This window comes from Pristis pectinata, chromosome 10 (genome assembly GCF_009764475.1).
Source record: "Pristis pectinata isolate sPriPec2 chromosome 10, sPriPec2.1.pri, whole genome shotgun sequence".
In the NCBI taxonomy this organism is placed as follows: Eukaryota; Metazoa; Chordata; class Chondrichthyes; order Rhinopristiformes; family Pristidae; genus Pristis; species Pristis pectinata.
The window spans coordinates 83,899,596-83,916,135 of NC_067414.1; the positions used below are offsets into that span (position 1 = coordinate 83,899,596).

A 16,540-nucleotide genomic window follows, 5' to 3' on the forward strand; every position below is an offset into this window, starting at 1 on the left:
CCAGGTCTGCTCACTTATTGCAAATCTATGGAACAGGATTCAGTGCAATGATTCCAGATTTTTGGAACATAAACCTACAATATAATGAAACCCATCATTGTCTGTAAAGATATTCACAGGTAAGAGTTAGAAAAAAGTCTTTGATGCTATTGTGCACTTTTTTTTGAGACAACTGTTGACTCCCTTCGACTTACAAAACAGATCAGAGGTTACAGGTAAAATCCAACTAATAAGATTGGTTAATTTTTATGCATGTTATTTTAAACCCATCAACTACAAGATAAATTAAACTGCCATCTGTTAACATTTCCCTTGTTAATTTACAATACATTATCTGTCCTGAAAATAAAATACATCTTTCAGTTGTCGAAAAATAATTTACTTTAATCTTTGATAACTGGACTAGCAGTAGAACAAACCTAATATAGAGAAGTACCTGGTGCCATCCTAGAGGCTTTAACCAATTAACTTGGAGAATAAGAAACCTAAAATTAGAATAGATGGGCTTAAAACTATCCAAGTACAATATGTCCTCATAAGCTTTAACTTGCAAACTGTTACTGCACACAATGAGGTTAACCTCAATAAAACAATTTTGTGTTTTAAATTATTGCCTACACTTACAATTTGTGGGTTGTTACAGTATACTTCATATATCTGATTCAAGCCACAAACTGCTTTAATTCAGTGCAGCTAGCTCCCTCAAGTGTATTTAAACAGTTATGACAAAAACTTTGGTTAAGTAAATTGCGGCATGAACTTCAAAAATAATTTTTTAACAAGATGTAGACAAGACAGCCAAGATAGAGGCCAAAAGTGATTACTGCTGAGGCTATCACGAGCAGCTAAAGAAAATTACATCTATTTTTATTTTGGAGTTAAGGAGAATGAGGGGTGATCTTATTGAAACATACAAGATCCTTGAGGAGCAGGGCAGGACAGAGTAGATGTAGTGGGAGGATCTCTTATGGGGGAATATAGTCACAAAATTAGGGGGAGGTCATTTAAAACTGTGGTGTGTAGGAACTTCTCACGGAGTGGCAAATCTCTGAAATTCTCTAACCCAAAGGATTGTATAGGCCAGATCATTGGGGGTATTTAAAGAGGAAGTAGATTTTTATTTTGAAAGATCATGAATTGTGGGGAACTGGCACAGAAGAGGAGAGATGGCCTGGGGCAGATCAGCAATGATCACACTGAATGGCAGGGCAGGCTTGAGGAGCCAAGTAGCCTACTCCTGCTCCTATATATTCTTCAGTTCTAGGCTTGATATTGTGGAATTACAATATTGAAATTTAGGCTGGGCCTTTTTAAACTTTGGAGACCTATCAGCTCACCAGGTTTTAACAAGCATGGTAGTGCAGTTGTTAGCGTAACACTATTACAGTGCCAGCGACCTAGTTTCAGTACCGGCCACTGTCTGCAAGGAGTTTGTACATTCTCCCCATGTCTGCGCGAGTTTCCTCCAGGTGCTCCGGTTTCCTCCCACATTCCAAAAGACGTACGGGTTAGGAAGTTGTGGACATACTATGTTGGCACCAGAAGCGTGGCAACACTTGCGGGCCGCCCCCAGAACACTCTACGCAAAGATGCATTTCACTGTGTGTTTCGATGTACATGTGACTAATAAAGATACCTTACTCTTCTCAATTCCAATAGATACAAGCCCAGCATACTCAATCTCTCCTTGTAAGACAACCCATCCACTCCAGCAACTAAAATCAAAAAACCATTTTCTGTTTTCATTCTCTGAACTGCTTCCAAAGCATTAACAATGGGAACAATAACATACATAGTAGTTTCAATATGTTCTAAAAAACTGAAGCATAACTTTAGTTTTATTCAGTTCTCCTAGCAATAAACTACTATTAGCTTTCCTAATTACTTGCTACACCAACACACCAGTATTTTGCAAGTCACACTACACATTGCAAAACCTACATTATTGGAAACAGAATGTAGTTGAAGATGATTCTCAGCTTTTCTTACATACAGATAATAGAACCAAATGGGAAGAAAGGGGAACCATTTAGGAAGAAATTTTTTTTAGATTAAAAAGTACCAATTCAGAAGAACTTTTACTTTTTTTTGGTGAGGTCAGGAACCAGAATGTGCAGGAATGAGGCACGAATTTATCTGGTGAACTACTAACACCATCAACAACATGAAATTACATGATACATAGAGAAATATCCTATCATAGAGAGTTGATTGAAAAAAAAGAATTAAATGCGAAAAGATGAGTTGCAGCAGTTGAACCCATGGTTTGGTAAGGCTTTTGAAGATGGGAGAAAAGACAAATGATTGCAGCAATAGTGTTTTAGAATATAGGAGCATAATAATTAAAACTTCTGTTGCTGGTGGAGGTGCAGAGGTAAGAGACAATTGCACAAAAGATCAGAACCAAAAACAGTAAAAAAAAAGCAGAACTTGAATGGTTTAAGGATGTAGAAAACTTTAAATCAGGTATCTGCAATCTGACATACTGGGAGGTATGATGATTAACTACATACATACAATACACAATTAAGAAAATGCCACAGTGTACAAAATTAGCCAAATGTTTAACATCTATGAAACTGGAAGTCTCTGTACTAGAACTTGCTTGTTCAGCAGAATAACAGAAAATAAAATTTGATCTAATGTAAGTGATCTCATCACTGCAATATTTTCATGGATATGCATTCATCTGCAATTTTGTTTTGGAAAGACAAAGCCAAAGATGAAAACATACCAGAAATCAGAGCTGAAGCACAACAAAATAAGATCAGACAGGAAAACAACAGATTTGTGGCCAAGATTTTGCAATCAGTAGCAAAGGAAGTGTTTGCTGTTCTTCTCCAAAAAAGTCACTAGATGTTTTGGTAGGCATTACATGTTTTTCTGATCTCAAGTTTAAACTTGGCACCTCCACAAGGTATTTGCAACATCTGAACAGGTAATCAGAGGCAAAACAAATAGTCTGATGAGACTTCACAGGCAAAACAGAAAGCAAAGTACAAGAACTTTAATTGAAAATCAAAACTGTACACATTGAATATCTGAAATAAAAACAGAAAATACTGTAAATAGTCAGGTCAGACAGTATCTATGGAGAGAGAAAGTTTGTCAGCATTTCAGTTTATGCCCTTCTGATGTGCTAACGAAAAGTCATTGACCTAAAAAATCTCTCTCACTAGATGCTGGCCAATCTGTTAATTTCCAGCACTTTGTTTTTGTCCAAGAAATAGAAATCGCATTTAAATTATAGTACACATTGTAAAGATTCTGACATGCACACAGGAGATTATTTTCTAATATCAATTCTTTCTAAATCAGCAACATTATTTACCTTGAGAGAAATACAGAATTGTGAAGCTAACATCTCAGAGCTCAACTGATTATTCTGGAGTAATGAAGAATTGTGTGCCATTAAAAACTCAGTTATCTTTGAGAGAATAATTTTTAATCAGATTTTCTGATCAATCTGATGACAGGTAACTGAAGTTCATAACAACAAAACCTTTAGAAGAGCAAAGTAGCATAGGCATCAAGTTCTGGACCTCTGCATTTAACTACACAAAATTGCTATTGGTTTTATCCAGTTTTAAAAGCCAATGGCTAAAACAGAAAGCAAGATCCAGACCATTATAATCTTAGATCTTCCACAATTTTTAAGTAGCTTACCACATAGTATTGGGCTGAAATGTATGAACTGCCACTGGCAGTTACTGCAGTAACTATGTGTTTTATGTTGGAAGGATGGCTGCTCAGTGGAGGTACACACCTTTTCTGCAGTAGTAATCTTATTCATTCCTCAAAACTCAATTTTGTGTGGAAGTTCAAATCATATGAGATTGAAGAAATATGAAACTAGTAAAGCCTGAGAGCTGGGAAATTTTCAGAATTCAGCAAAGGAGGACAAGGGAAAGGTAAAATAGAATTTGGGAGTAGGCTCACAAGAAACATCTATGGAAACTTTACAGTGTTTTGTGTAAAAAGGAAAAACTGTGCTAAATTTAATGTGAATCCCTAAAACTGAGACAGGAGAAATTATATTAGACAATATGGATATGCCAGATAAATTAAACGAATGTTGTGTGCATTTCCATGGAAGGTACAGTAAACCACTGAAAATGGTAGAGAACAATAGGCTGAGAGTGAATGAGTTCACAGAAATTAACATCAGGAAAAAATGAATACTGGAGAAGTTAATGTGAAAGCTGCTAATTCCCTAGACTTAATGATTGGTATCCCAAGGTTTTGAAGCAGTTAGCTATGGAGACAGAGGATGCACTGACTGTCATCTTCAAAAGTTACATTGATTCTAGGATGGTTCCTACAAAATATAAACCAATTATTTAAGAAGGGAAGGAGAGATAGAGAAACAGAGAACAGGAAATTGTAGAGCAGTTAGCCTGACAGTAGCCATAAGGAAAAAGGTGAATCTATTCATGAAGTGGTAACAGGGCTCTTAGTAAATAAAATAAAATCCATTTTGAATCTAGTCAATTTATGACAGGAAGATCATGTACAGCAAATCTGTAGTTTTTTTTTATTAAGGTGGCCAAATAGGCAAGGGTGAACAAGCTGGATGTGATATTGAGTTTCAGAAGGGGATGCTGGCATGTTGATTCTCCTGGATGGGGTATCTAGACTAAAGGTCAGAGTCTCAAAATAAAGGGTCATAGCTGATGATTTTTTACTTCAGCGTCACTTTCCTGCACTAATCCCATATTCCTCGTCCCCAAATATCAAAAAATCTGTTAATCTCTATACTGAATGTACTAAGCAGCTGAGCCTCCACGGAGCCTCTTGAGTAGTGAATTTCAAAGATTCACTACTCTCTGGGTGAAGAATTTTCTTCTGATCTCAGTCCCGAATAGCTGACCCCTTTTTCTGGATATCCCAACCAGGGGAAACTTTATTTCCTGCATCTACCTTTGCAAGCCTGCAAGAATTTTGTAAATTTCAATGAGACCACCTGAGTGTAGTTTTCAGCAGCTTATATTGTTTGCTGTCCAGTTGATTACCTAGGGATTCATACTATAAATACCAAGGGTCATTATAAACAGATACCCCAAGCTAAATCTCATTTTAGGCAGTTCCTTGGGACTGAGGATGTTGCTTCCATTCCAGTTAACCGATGAGACCAACGTGAGAATTGGACACAATTCCACAGATGGGGCATGAAGGTGGACAATTTGAGAGGTGGTGCACTCTCTACTGCTTATACAGTGCTTCCATGTGCTCCTGAGGATACTAGTACTATCGTGAATGCTCCTTCTCCACTTTGAGTTTTCCAGGAGTGAGTGGGGATTCTGCATTTTTTCCTAGGGCACATCTTTGAATCTTTTCCTCTTGTCTGACTTGTAGTCTCATCCTCTGAGAAGGTTCAGGATAGAGGGTCCATTTCTGAAGACAGGCATATGAATCATGTGGTCTGTCCATTGAAACCAGCAGAGTGTAATGTTGGGAAAGTTGGCCTGCTTATCCTTCCAGTGGATTTGGAGGACGTTATCAAGACAGCAATGATAGTATCCTTCCAGTGCCTCGAGGTCCCTGCTGTGATTATCTTGGTCTCAGAAGCATATAGGAGGGCAGGGATTACTGCTGCCCAAGTTTTATGCCAGGTTTGAGGTCTTGATCTTTAAATGCCCTTTTCCTCAATCACATATGGATGATGAGATTGTGGATTTGTGACAAAGCTCTTCACTGCCAAGTTTGAGAACTTCAAGCAGGGATACCATCTGCTCCCGAGGCCTTGTTGTTGCAATCATACATTGGTTTACTCCCAAAATTGCTGAATCCACACATCTCAAAAACTATATAAATAGTAGCTAAATGTAGGCAATCAGAAAATAATTCCTGTGCATTGCATTTAAACTTCATTTAACCTGAACAAAAATTACAAAAATTTGAAAAAACAAATACTTTACACAACAGGCAAGATTTCCAGAGTACCTGCCAAGCAAAATATGGCATTGAACTAACGAGCAAAAAAAACCTCACACACGTGTACACAAAGGTTAACTACTAAATATTTTAGATTCTACTGCTCTACACATTTTTTTAAATAATAGGAAGTGGCTTGGAACACTCAAGATATACAAGTTTACCGTCCATCAATTAGGCATGATTGGCATTTTTAAGTTGTTTTGCTCATATGTTAAACTTCCACATGAGCAATGCAAAATAGAAAAAAAAATCACAAATCCCTGAAGTTTCCATATACCTGTTGCAAAATGTATGGAAAATAACAGTCAAAGTCTTGCTGCAACCATACAGGGTTTTGGTGAGACCGCATCTGAAGTACCATGTACACTTTTGATTTCTTTATTTAAGGAGGGATTTTCTTAAGCTTACAGCAGTTTAAAGAAGGTCTGGCAGGTTGATTCCAGAGATAAAAGTGTTGTTTTTTGAGGAAAGGTTGGGCCTACATTTCTTAAGGATTTAGAAGACTTAGAGGTGATCTTAATTGAACATAAGGAAATCTGAAGGGACCTGAGAGATGTTCTCCCGTAGGAAGGAATCTAGAACTAGGGAGCAAAATTTCAGAATAAGGGCATCAATAAGATTGAGATGAAGCAGAGTTTCTCCTCAGAGAGCCATGAACCAGAAACCTGAAGAGATTGACTGACCAAATATATTATGTCTAAACAGGCGTATTCTTGGTCTATAGGATAGTCAACGGTTATGGGGAACAGACAAAACAGAGGAGCCAAGGCCAACATCAGATCATCCATAATCCAGTTGATGGCAGAGCAGGATTGAAGGACCATATAACCTACTCCTGCTCCTATTTATGTTCTGCAATACTCATTAATATTAGCCAATATTCATAACAGTGTAAAGATCTGAGATGTTGGCTTTCCTGTCAAGGCCAACATTTAACGCCCACCCCCAATCCCTAATGAACTGAGTAGATAGTACTGGAGGACAAATAAGGATTAAACATATTGCTGCAAGTCTGTTGGGTTTTCACTGGAATTATGGAGTTACCATTAAGGTTCACTCTCTATTCTAGAAATATTTAAATAATAATTTAAATTTCCCACTTTGAGTGCGCAGGGATGCTGATTATCCTTTGTCCAGACTGCTAGACTAATAGCCCAATTATGAAACCACCATGTTATTGGACTAACTGAGATGGAGATGTATTCCTGTTTCCCATCTCAATTAACCATCTGATTGGAGCAGCCACTTAGACAAAATCCAAATTAAGATCACCATTTTAAATACACACCTTAGTGGTTTAACTTGTTGAGGCACAGCTGGGCATATCAGAAAAGCACGTCATATATTTAATAGCTAGCCTATACCGATGTCAGCAATTTTCTTCAGCACCTTTGAGTCTTGCTAGGAAATCCAGGCAGGATTCACTATATTGATTACTGAATACGAACTTTGCTGATGATATAAAAAATAGGAGGAAGGGCATGTTCTGATTCTGCAAAAGGATGCAGATAGATTGAGTGTCTGGGCAAAAATCTGGCAAATGGAGTTTAATGTCAGGAAATGCAAGGTCATGAACTTCGGTGAGAGGAGTCAAAAGGTGGATTATCTGAATGGAGGCTGCAAATGAGTGAAGCTCAGAGAGATCTAGGTGTTCTAGTGCTTGACCAGGTAGATGAAGAGTTGATGATTCCAGTGGTTGGGATGTCAAGAACCAGGTGTCATGGTCTCAGAATGAAGTGCTGGCCACACAAACTAATATGGTAGGGGGCTGAGAATCAATGCAGAAAGACAGAGGGAAACAAAGAGACCAGAGCAAAAGTTAGAAACGAGAAAAGTAAGAGTGGAGTACAGAAAAGTCGAGTGCAAAGGACACAAAGGTTACTAGATTCTAAAAGGACAATGAATGTAAGGGCACTTTATATGAATGCCCATCATACTTGAAACAAGCGGTGAACTTGTGGCATAAATCAGTACAAAGGAGTATGATTTAGTGGCCATTACAGAAATGTGGTTGCAGGGTGGAGATGATTGGAAATTAAATACCTGAGGGTACCAGGTAATACGGAGGGATAGGCAGAAAGGTAAGAGAGGTGGGGTAGTGCTCTTAATTAAGAATGAGATCAGCATGATTGTGAGAGATGATTTAAGATCTAATGAGCAGAATGTTGAGTCCATCTGGGTAGAGATTAGGAACAAACAAAAATCACTGGTGGGAGTTGTCTATAGGTCACCGAATAATAACATTGCGGTGGCACAGGCAATAAACCAAGAAATATTTGATAACTGCTATTCCATTCTTGCATGTGTCATAGGGGACTTTAACTTGCATATAGATTGGGTGAATCAAGTTGGTTGAGGCAGTCTTAAGGAGGATTTCATAGAATGCATCCGTGATAGCTTTCTTGAACAGCATGCTAGTGAACCTACTAGGGAAAATGCTATCTTAGATCTGGTCCTGCGCAATGAGATAGGTAAAATTAACGGACTTGTAGTTAGGGATCCTCTTGGAAAGTGCGATCATAGTGTGATTGAATTTCTCATACAAATGGAAGGTGCAACAGTTCGATCTGAAACCAAGGGAGACTACTACAGGATGACGGAGGAGTTGGCTAGCGTAGAATGGAAACACAGGCTACATGGTGGGACAGTTGAAGAAGTTAGCTTAACGTCTGTAGTCGGGAAAAGGCTTGAAGCTATCATGAAGGACGAAATAGCGAGACATCTGGATAGAAGTGGTTCCATCAGGCAGACACATCATGGATTCAGGAAGGGCAAGTCCTGTTTGACAAATTTACTGGAGTTCTTTGAGGATATAATGAGTGTAATGGACAGAGGAGAACAGATGGATGTTGTATACTTGGATTTCCAGAAGGTGTTCAATAAGATGCCACATAAAAGACATCCATTAGATACAGATGTGTGGAGTTGGGGGTAAGGTATTAGCATGGATAGAGGATTGGTTAACCAATAGAAGACAGAGTTGGGATAAATGGGTGTTTTTCTGGTTGGCAATCAGTGGTGAGCGAGGTGCTGCAGGGCCCGCCACTGTTCATGATGTACATTAACAATTTAGAAGAGGGGACTGAGTGTAGTGTATCTAAGTTTGCTGATGACACTAAATTAAGTGGAAAAGCAAATTGTGCAGAGGATGTGGAGAGTCTGCAGAGAGATATAGATAGGTTGAGTGAGTGGGCAAGGGTCTGGCAGATGGAGTACAATGTTGATAAATGCGAGGTCATCCACTTTGGAAGGAAAAGTAGACATCAGATTATTATTTAAATGGTGAAAGATTGCAGCATGCTGTTGTGCAGATGGACTTGGGAGCATTGGTGCATGAATTGCAAAAGGTTGGTTTGTTGGTATAACAGGTTATCAAGAAGGCAAATGGAATGTTGGCCTTTATTGCTAGAGGGATTGAATTTAAGAACAGGGAGGTTATGCTGCAACTGTACAGGGTACTGGTGAGGCTGCACCTGGAGTACTGCGTGTATTTCTGGTCTCCTTACTTGAGGAAGGATATATTGACTTTGAAGGCTGATTCTGAAGATGAGGGGCTTAGCCTATGAGGAGAGATTGTCACTTGGGACTATACTTGCTGGAATTCAAAAGAATGAGAGGAGATCTTATAGACACACATAAAATTATGGAAGGGATAGATAAGATAGAGGCAGGAAGGTTGTTTCCACTGGCAGGTGAGACTAGAACTAGGGGACATAGCCTCAAGATTCGGGAGAATAGATTTACGTCAGAGATGAGGAAAAACTGCTTTTCCCAGAGAGTAGTGAATCTGTGGAATTCTCTGCCCAAGGAAACAGTAGAGGCTCTCTCATTAAATACATTTAAGGCACAGTTAGATAGATTTTTGCATAGTAGGGGAGTTAAGGGTTATGAGGAAAAAGCAGGTAAGTAGATCTGAGTCCATGGCCAGATCAGCCATGATCTTGTTGAATGGCAAAGCAGGCTCAACGGGCCAGATGGCCAACTCCTGCTCCTATTTCTTATATATTAGGACAGATTTTAATGTCCATTTCAACCAGAAATCTGTTGAGTCTGAAGTTCAGCTTCAGGTACTAGAGTACTGCGCTGGAGTATCAGCCTAGATTTAAACAGAATCTTCTCACCTAAGCAAGCTGCATATTAACAACCAGAGTTTGCCTCCCTATGCCACTGAACTCAAATTACCACTCCTTCAGTGTAGCAAGATGCTACATCTTCTCATGTACAGAGTTCCAAATCCTGATTGTGCAAAAAGGTGGCAATTCTCAACTGCCATGGAGGTGACAAACCCTGGGTATTCACACATCCATTACAGTCATCTGACAAACTACTCAAAAGGGCTACTAGGTTGCCCTTTCATGGTTCAGGAGCCCAGACAATGTATGCAAATTGATTAACTTGTCTCTGGAAACGTTAATACTGCTCAAAATTGTTCTTTATTGTCACTGAAATGCAGAAAAGGTGCATGCATAGCCTTTGTACTCAAAAAGTGTCTTTTTATCCATCTTAAAATTAAGGAAGTGAATTTTGGAAAAGTTGATGGATGTCTTATGAGGACAGGTTGAGCGAGCTGGGGCTTTTCTGTTTGGAGAGGAGGATGAGAGGTGACTTGACAGAGGTGTACAAGATGATAAGAGGCATAGATCGAGTGGACAGTCAGAGACTTTTTCCCAGGGCGACAATGGCTAACATGAGGGGGCATACTTTTAAGGTGATTGGAGGAAGATACAAGGGGCACGTGAGGGGTAAGTTTATTTTCCCTCCCCACACAGAGTGGTGGGTGCATGGGTGTAGGTGCACTGCCAGCAGGGGTTGTGGGGGCAGATGCATTAAGGACATTTAAGAGACTCTTACATAGCCACATGAATGATAGAGAAATGGATGGCTATGTAGGAGGGAAGTGTTAGATAGATCTTAGAGCAGGATAAAATGTCGGCACAACGTAGTGGGCCAAAGGGCCTGTACTGTGCTGTAATGTTCTATGTTCAATATTAATGTTTGCAAGCAATATATCAGTTGTGCTCGAGGAAGTATTAGATCTACAATTGCAAATAGGCTAGGGCACCACCCTTGTGAGCATTTAAAGATGAGCATGGGAATTATGCATTTAAAACCTTACAAAGAGAAGGAGCCAGCATAGATCAAAATAAAATGTGAATGTGACAGTGCAGCCACATGTGACGAAAACATAAATGCAGTTTTGGCTGCAAAGGGAATGAGTTAATGTTGAAGGTAGAAAACATAGCCAAGGTAGAAGTAAACACTAATGGAGGCATCATAAGTTTGTAGTTCAGCTCATGATTAAAAAAAATCACCAAGGTTGTTAACAGTCTATGTTAGAAACAGAGGGAAATAAAATCAAAGAATTAGTATAGGTCAGAAGGAGGCAATTCAATCCATGCCAGTTCTTGTAGAACAATCAAAGCGGTCCATTCTCCCACACTTTCCCCACAGCCCTGCAAATTATTTTCCATGAAGGACCTATCAACTTCCCTTTTGAAAGGCTTCAGAGAGTTCTGGTGAAATGCCATTGATTGGCAACATTAACTAACTGTCTGTCTGTCTCTCTCCACAAATGCTGCCTAAAATTCAGTGTTTCCAGTATTTTCTGTATTTGTTCTATGTTTATATTCTATACCATATACATGAGCAAGATGGGCCCCATCTGGAATGAGAGGAGGACAAAGATCCATAGTCCTCAAGGAGAACAAAGGAGATAGACCAAAAAAAAGGGGAAGATGCAGAACCCACTGCATAGATTATCATAATCTTTGTAAAGAAATAAGCAAGCCAGTGCTTTGAGGCCAGGGTGAAGGGTTTAAGGAAATATCAGCCGTAACAAACAAAACTGGATTTTATCCAGGTGTCCTAGGATAATCCTGGGTTTGACAGAACTCCAAAGTCAATTCCAGTGCATAAATCAGACCAGTTCTTGGAGTTTGCGCCCTCAAACTCGAAGGAATTGAGAGAAACCAATCTGTGGTTAACCAGTTTAACAGCTAGAAAAGTAAAAGGTATTGTGGGGTTTGGAAATTAAAGCCATTTTAAGCACTGTCATTATGATACTCCACCAGCTCCAGACACATTTGGGACGTCGTGAAAGGATTGTGAATGCCGTTATACAAACGTGTTTTCTCCCTTACTTAACACTGTCAGCGTGTTCCTATCATCTTCTCCCTCACAACCGAGATTAGGGGGTGGGGAAGTTAATCACCCCGGGTGCGGGGATCCCTTAAATTATCTTACCTGCACTACCTGCAGGATAGCTCCGCACTTGTCTCTCACGTCGCTGAAGGGGCATCTCCTGGACAGCACCAGCAGCCGCACCAGGTACTCGTTCAAGCCGTCGGCGGGCGAGCTGCAGCCGGGGCTGGGAGCCGGAGGTCCGCCGCCGCCGAGCCTTTCGCTCAAGCTCAGCACCGCCTGCCTGACACCGTCCAGCGCTGCCTGCCGCCGGCCCGGGTCGCGGCTGCACAAACCGTCCCACCTTCCAGCCGCGCCTGTGCGCCCGGCCATGGGGAGAGCGGCTCCAGCTCGGCCCGCACTTCCAGAACGTTCCAGCGGCAGCCGAGGCTCGCACCCCAAGGAAAGGAGCAAGCGGCAGGCAGAGCCGCATCTACGAGCGGAGGGTCGGAGCAGGCAACCGACCCGAGCCCGGCTTCCACTGCACTGAAAGTGCTGCCCGAAAACTGTCAACGTGTCACACTGAGGGAGAAACGTTTATGACAATGAAAGGGGAAAAAGTGGGAAAAATTCTCTTTTTTTTAAAACTTCTTCATCCAGCCGCTGCGGCTTTGAATGGATGATTTCAGTGCAATGAACTCCCCGCTGCTTCGTGTGACGTGCAATCCAACCATCCGCTTGTCAGGGATGATTGACAGCGAGGTCCGTCCAATCGAGAGTCAGCTTGTGCCAACCATGCTGAGACCCCTCCAGCTGCAGACCAATGGGGTGCCGGTATTACCTCGCACCCTGAACCAACAAGTTACGTTGCACGTCCTGACGTTAGCTCGCCCAACCTGCGCCACCCCGTAGTTGGAAAAGTTTCTCCCGCTATCTTCTCGGTCCCCCGGGAGTTGTAGTCCAAAATACCGCCCGGAGTCATAGAGACAACGGTAAGAAGGGCTTCTAAAACTACATATCCCAGAGGTCCCAGCGCCAAACTATTCGTTTGGGGAACGCGGGCGTCCGGGGCAAGGGCAGTGTTTATTGCTCTTCGCTGTTAGTCGTTGGATTGTGCAGAATTGTTATTGCACAGTAAGAGATCATTTGGCCTAGTGTCCGGTTTTTTGTTTGTGTGAGGACAGGTGGCGGAGAAACTGCATAAGAGCAGGTTAGGCAGCATCGGTGGAAAGAGAGACGTGTCAGCTCTAGGATCTTTTTATCAGAACTGACAAAAGAAGAAATAAGTTAGCATAGTTAACTGATTCCCTTTTCACGGATGCTGACAGTCTCGCTGAGTTTTCTCCAGGATTTTCTGTTTTTTTTTATTTCCGATTTCTAGCATACGCAGTTTTTGTTTTGATTTTCATTCTCGTGCGTAACTAAACTGTGGCATATTTGGTGCCACACAGTGGTTAAATTACCAAATTAGTAACCCAGAAGCTTGCTCTAACAGAGAAATGAATTCCAATGTCATTAATGATCTGGAGTAAAAAATAAATGTCTTGGTCTCCATCACCTCAAAACTACTGGATGTCATTAACAGCTTCAGTGAATATCAAAAGCAGAAGATAGAACATAGAAAAACTACAGCACAATTCAGGCCCTTTGGCCCACAAAGCTGTGCCGAACATGTCCCTACCCTAGAAATTACTAGGCTTACCCATAAGCCCTCTATTTTACTCAGCTCCATGTACCTATCTAACAGCCTCTTGAAAGACCCTATCGTATCTACCTCCACCACCGTTTCCAGCAGCCCATTCCACGCACTCACCACTGAGTAAAAAAACTTACCCCTGACATCTCCTCTATACCTACTCCCTAGCACCTTAAACCTATGTCCTCTTGCGGCCACCAATTCAGCCCTGGGGAAAAGCCTCTGACTATCTGCCCTATCAATACCTCTCATCATCTTATACACCTCTATCAGGTCCCCCCTCATCCTCCGTCTCTCCAAGGAGAATGCTCTGCATTCCAGGCAGCATCCTTGTAAATCTCCTCTGCACCCTCTCTATGGCTTCCACATCTTTCCTGTAGTGAGGCGACCAGAACTGAGCACAATACTCCAAGTGGGGTCTGACCAGGGGCCTATATAGCTGCAACAATACCTCACGGCTCCTAAATTCAATTCCCCGATTGATGAAGGACAATACACCATATGCCTTCTTAACCACAGAGTCAACCTGCGCAGCCGCTTTGAGTGTCCTATGGACTCGGACCCCAAGATCCCTCTGATCTTCCACACTGCCAAGAGTCCTACCATTAATACTATATTCCACCAACATATTTGACCTACCAAAATGAACCACTTCACACTTATCTGGGTTGAACTGCATCTGCCACTTCTCAGCCCAACTCTGCATCCTATCTATGTCCCTCTGTAAGCTCTGACAGCCCTCCAAACTATCCACAACACCCCCAACCTTCGTGTCATCCACAAACTTACTAACCCACCCCTCCACTTCCTCATCCAGGTCATTTATAAAAATCACAAAGAGTAAGGGTCCCAGTACGGATCCCTGAGGTACACCACTGGTCACCAACCTCCACAGAATACGACCCTTCAACAACCACTCTTTGCTTTCTCTGGGCCAGTCAGTTCTGCAATGTCCCTTTGGATCCCATGTCTCCTCACCTTCTCCATAAGCCTCGCATGGGGTACCTTATCAAATGCCTTGCTGAAATCCATATACACTACATCTACTTCATCGATGTGCTTAGTCACATCCTCAAAAAATTCAATCAGGCTCATAAGATAGGACCTGCCCTTGACAAAGCCATGCTGACTATTCCTAATCATATTATACCTCTCCAAATGTTCGTAAATCCTGCCTCTCAGGATCTTCTCCATCAGCTTACCAACCACTGAGGTAAGACTCACCGGTCTATAATTCCCTGGGCTATCCCTACTCCCCTTCTTGAATAAGGGAACAACATCTGCAACACTCCAATCTTCCAGAACCTCTCCCATCTCCATCCAGGCCCCCTGAATCCCCCAGAAGATGCTGGAATCTTCCACCTGAAGGGTTAAACTCTATTTCTTTTTCCACAGATGTTGCCTGATTGTAGCATTTTCTGTCATAAAAACTCATCTTGTTCATTTATCCCTTCAGGAGTGGAGATCTGCTGCCCTAACTCGTGGGGCCTATATGTTGACTCTAGATGACAACAAGGTGATTGACTCTTAAATGGTCTATTGATAATGTGCGCTGGGCAATAAACGCTGGTCTTGTCCGTGATCCTGAAAAATGAATTTAAAAGAATGTTATTGTAGTGAAGGAACATCCAGTGTTGGTGAAGTCACTGTCATGATAGTTATTACAGGAATATGTGAATCTGCCAACAAACACTTAGTAACAATGGTAATCTTCATTTTAATTTGAAAGAAAGTGACAACCTTCAATTGGTAATTGGTTTATTATTGTCACATGTCCTGGGATGCAGTGAAAAGCTTTTGTTTGCATGCCACCCAGACAGATCATTCCATACGTAAGTGCATCAAGGCAGTACAAAAGGAAACAAAAGCAATGCAGAATATACTGTTATAGTTACAGAGAATTCTTAGAATTGAGATTTAAAAGAGTAGAACAATTTATAGTAAATGCAATGATACATTTGCTGAGAGCAGTTTGCAAAGAGTCACCACGCTCCGGCGCTAACTTGTTATGCTCTGGTGCCATCTTATATATTATATTCCTCTGTAGCCTAATCACATCTTTCCTATAGTATGGTAACTAGAACAGCACACAATATTGCAGATGTGGTCTCACTTAACGTGTTATACAGGTGTAACACGTTGTCCCAACTCTTGTACTCAGTGCTCCGTGAAAATAGCAAAGGCTGGAAATTAATTTTGTGGGGATCATAAAATAACAAATAATAAAATAAGACAAATCACTGACAAAGCTACAAAGAAGTCCTTTAACATCAATTTTAATTTTAAATAAGATTTAGATTTTCTCAGAATAATCTTCAAGATTAAAACAATTCATTTTCCAGTATTTTCTTTTGTTTCAGATTTCCAGCATCTTGTTTTTTTTTCATTTCCTGCTCCTACTTATGTTAAAACCAATTGTTGCAAAATTACACCAGATACTTTTTATTTAATAACAAAATTAATCCATATTTTTAATTATATGAAATCCTTTATTGATCGCCTCTCATGTTTAATAAACTCACAAAAGCAGCTCGGATCAATTAGCAGGAGGAAGTTTGAGATACAAGAGAGAGCAGATTCTGGAATCTGTAGTGAAAAAAGTCCTGATGCAGGATCTCGGACCAGAACATCGACTACCCTTTTGGCTCCATCGATGTTGCTCGACCCGTTGAGTTATTCCAGCAACGTATAAAGCCTTGGAGGAACTCAGTAGCTCAGGCAGCCTCTACGGAGGGAAGTGGACCTACTGAGTTCCTCCAATGTTTTGTGTGCTGCTCCACATTCCAG

The 16,540-nt window shown here is 41.0% G+C and overlaps 2 protein-coding genes across 6 annotated transcripts in view; one reads left to right on the forward strand and one right to left on the reverse strand.

Moving 5' to 3' along the window:
- Window positions 1-12,753, reverse strand: part of sesn1 (sestrin 1) — a 76,896-nt gene extending 64,143 nt beyond the window's left edge. For 2 of the 4 annotated variants that reach the window (XM_052025081.1, XM_052025083.1), the window contains exon 1: window positions 12,181-12,752. In XM_052025081.1, the coding sequence (XP_051881041.1) occupies window positions 12,181-12,450 (270 nt within the window). In that variant the 5' untranslated portion in view covers window positions 12,451-12,752. Of the gene's footprint in view, window positions 1-12,180 lie in introns of all 4 variants that reach the window. The other 2 variants (XM_052025084.1, XM_052025082.1) reach the window with 1 other exon arrangement.
- A 185-nt stretch (window positions 12,754-12,938) lies between these two features.
- cep57l1 (centrosomal protein 57, like 1) overlaps window positions 12,939-16,540 on the forward strand; it is a 38,651-nt gene continuing 35,049 nt past the window's right edge. For both annotated transcript variants that reach the window (XM_052024987.1, XM_052024988.1), the window contains exon 1: window positions 12,939-13,049. The gene's annotated coding sequence lies outside the window, so the exon portion shown is untranslated. The remainder of the gene's footprint in view (window positions 13,050-16,540) is intronic.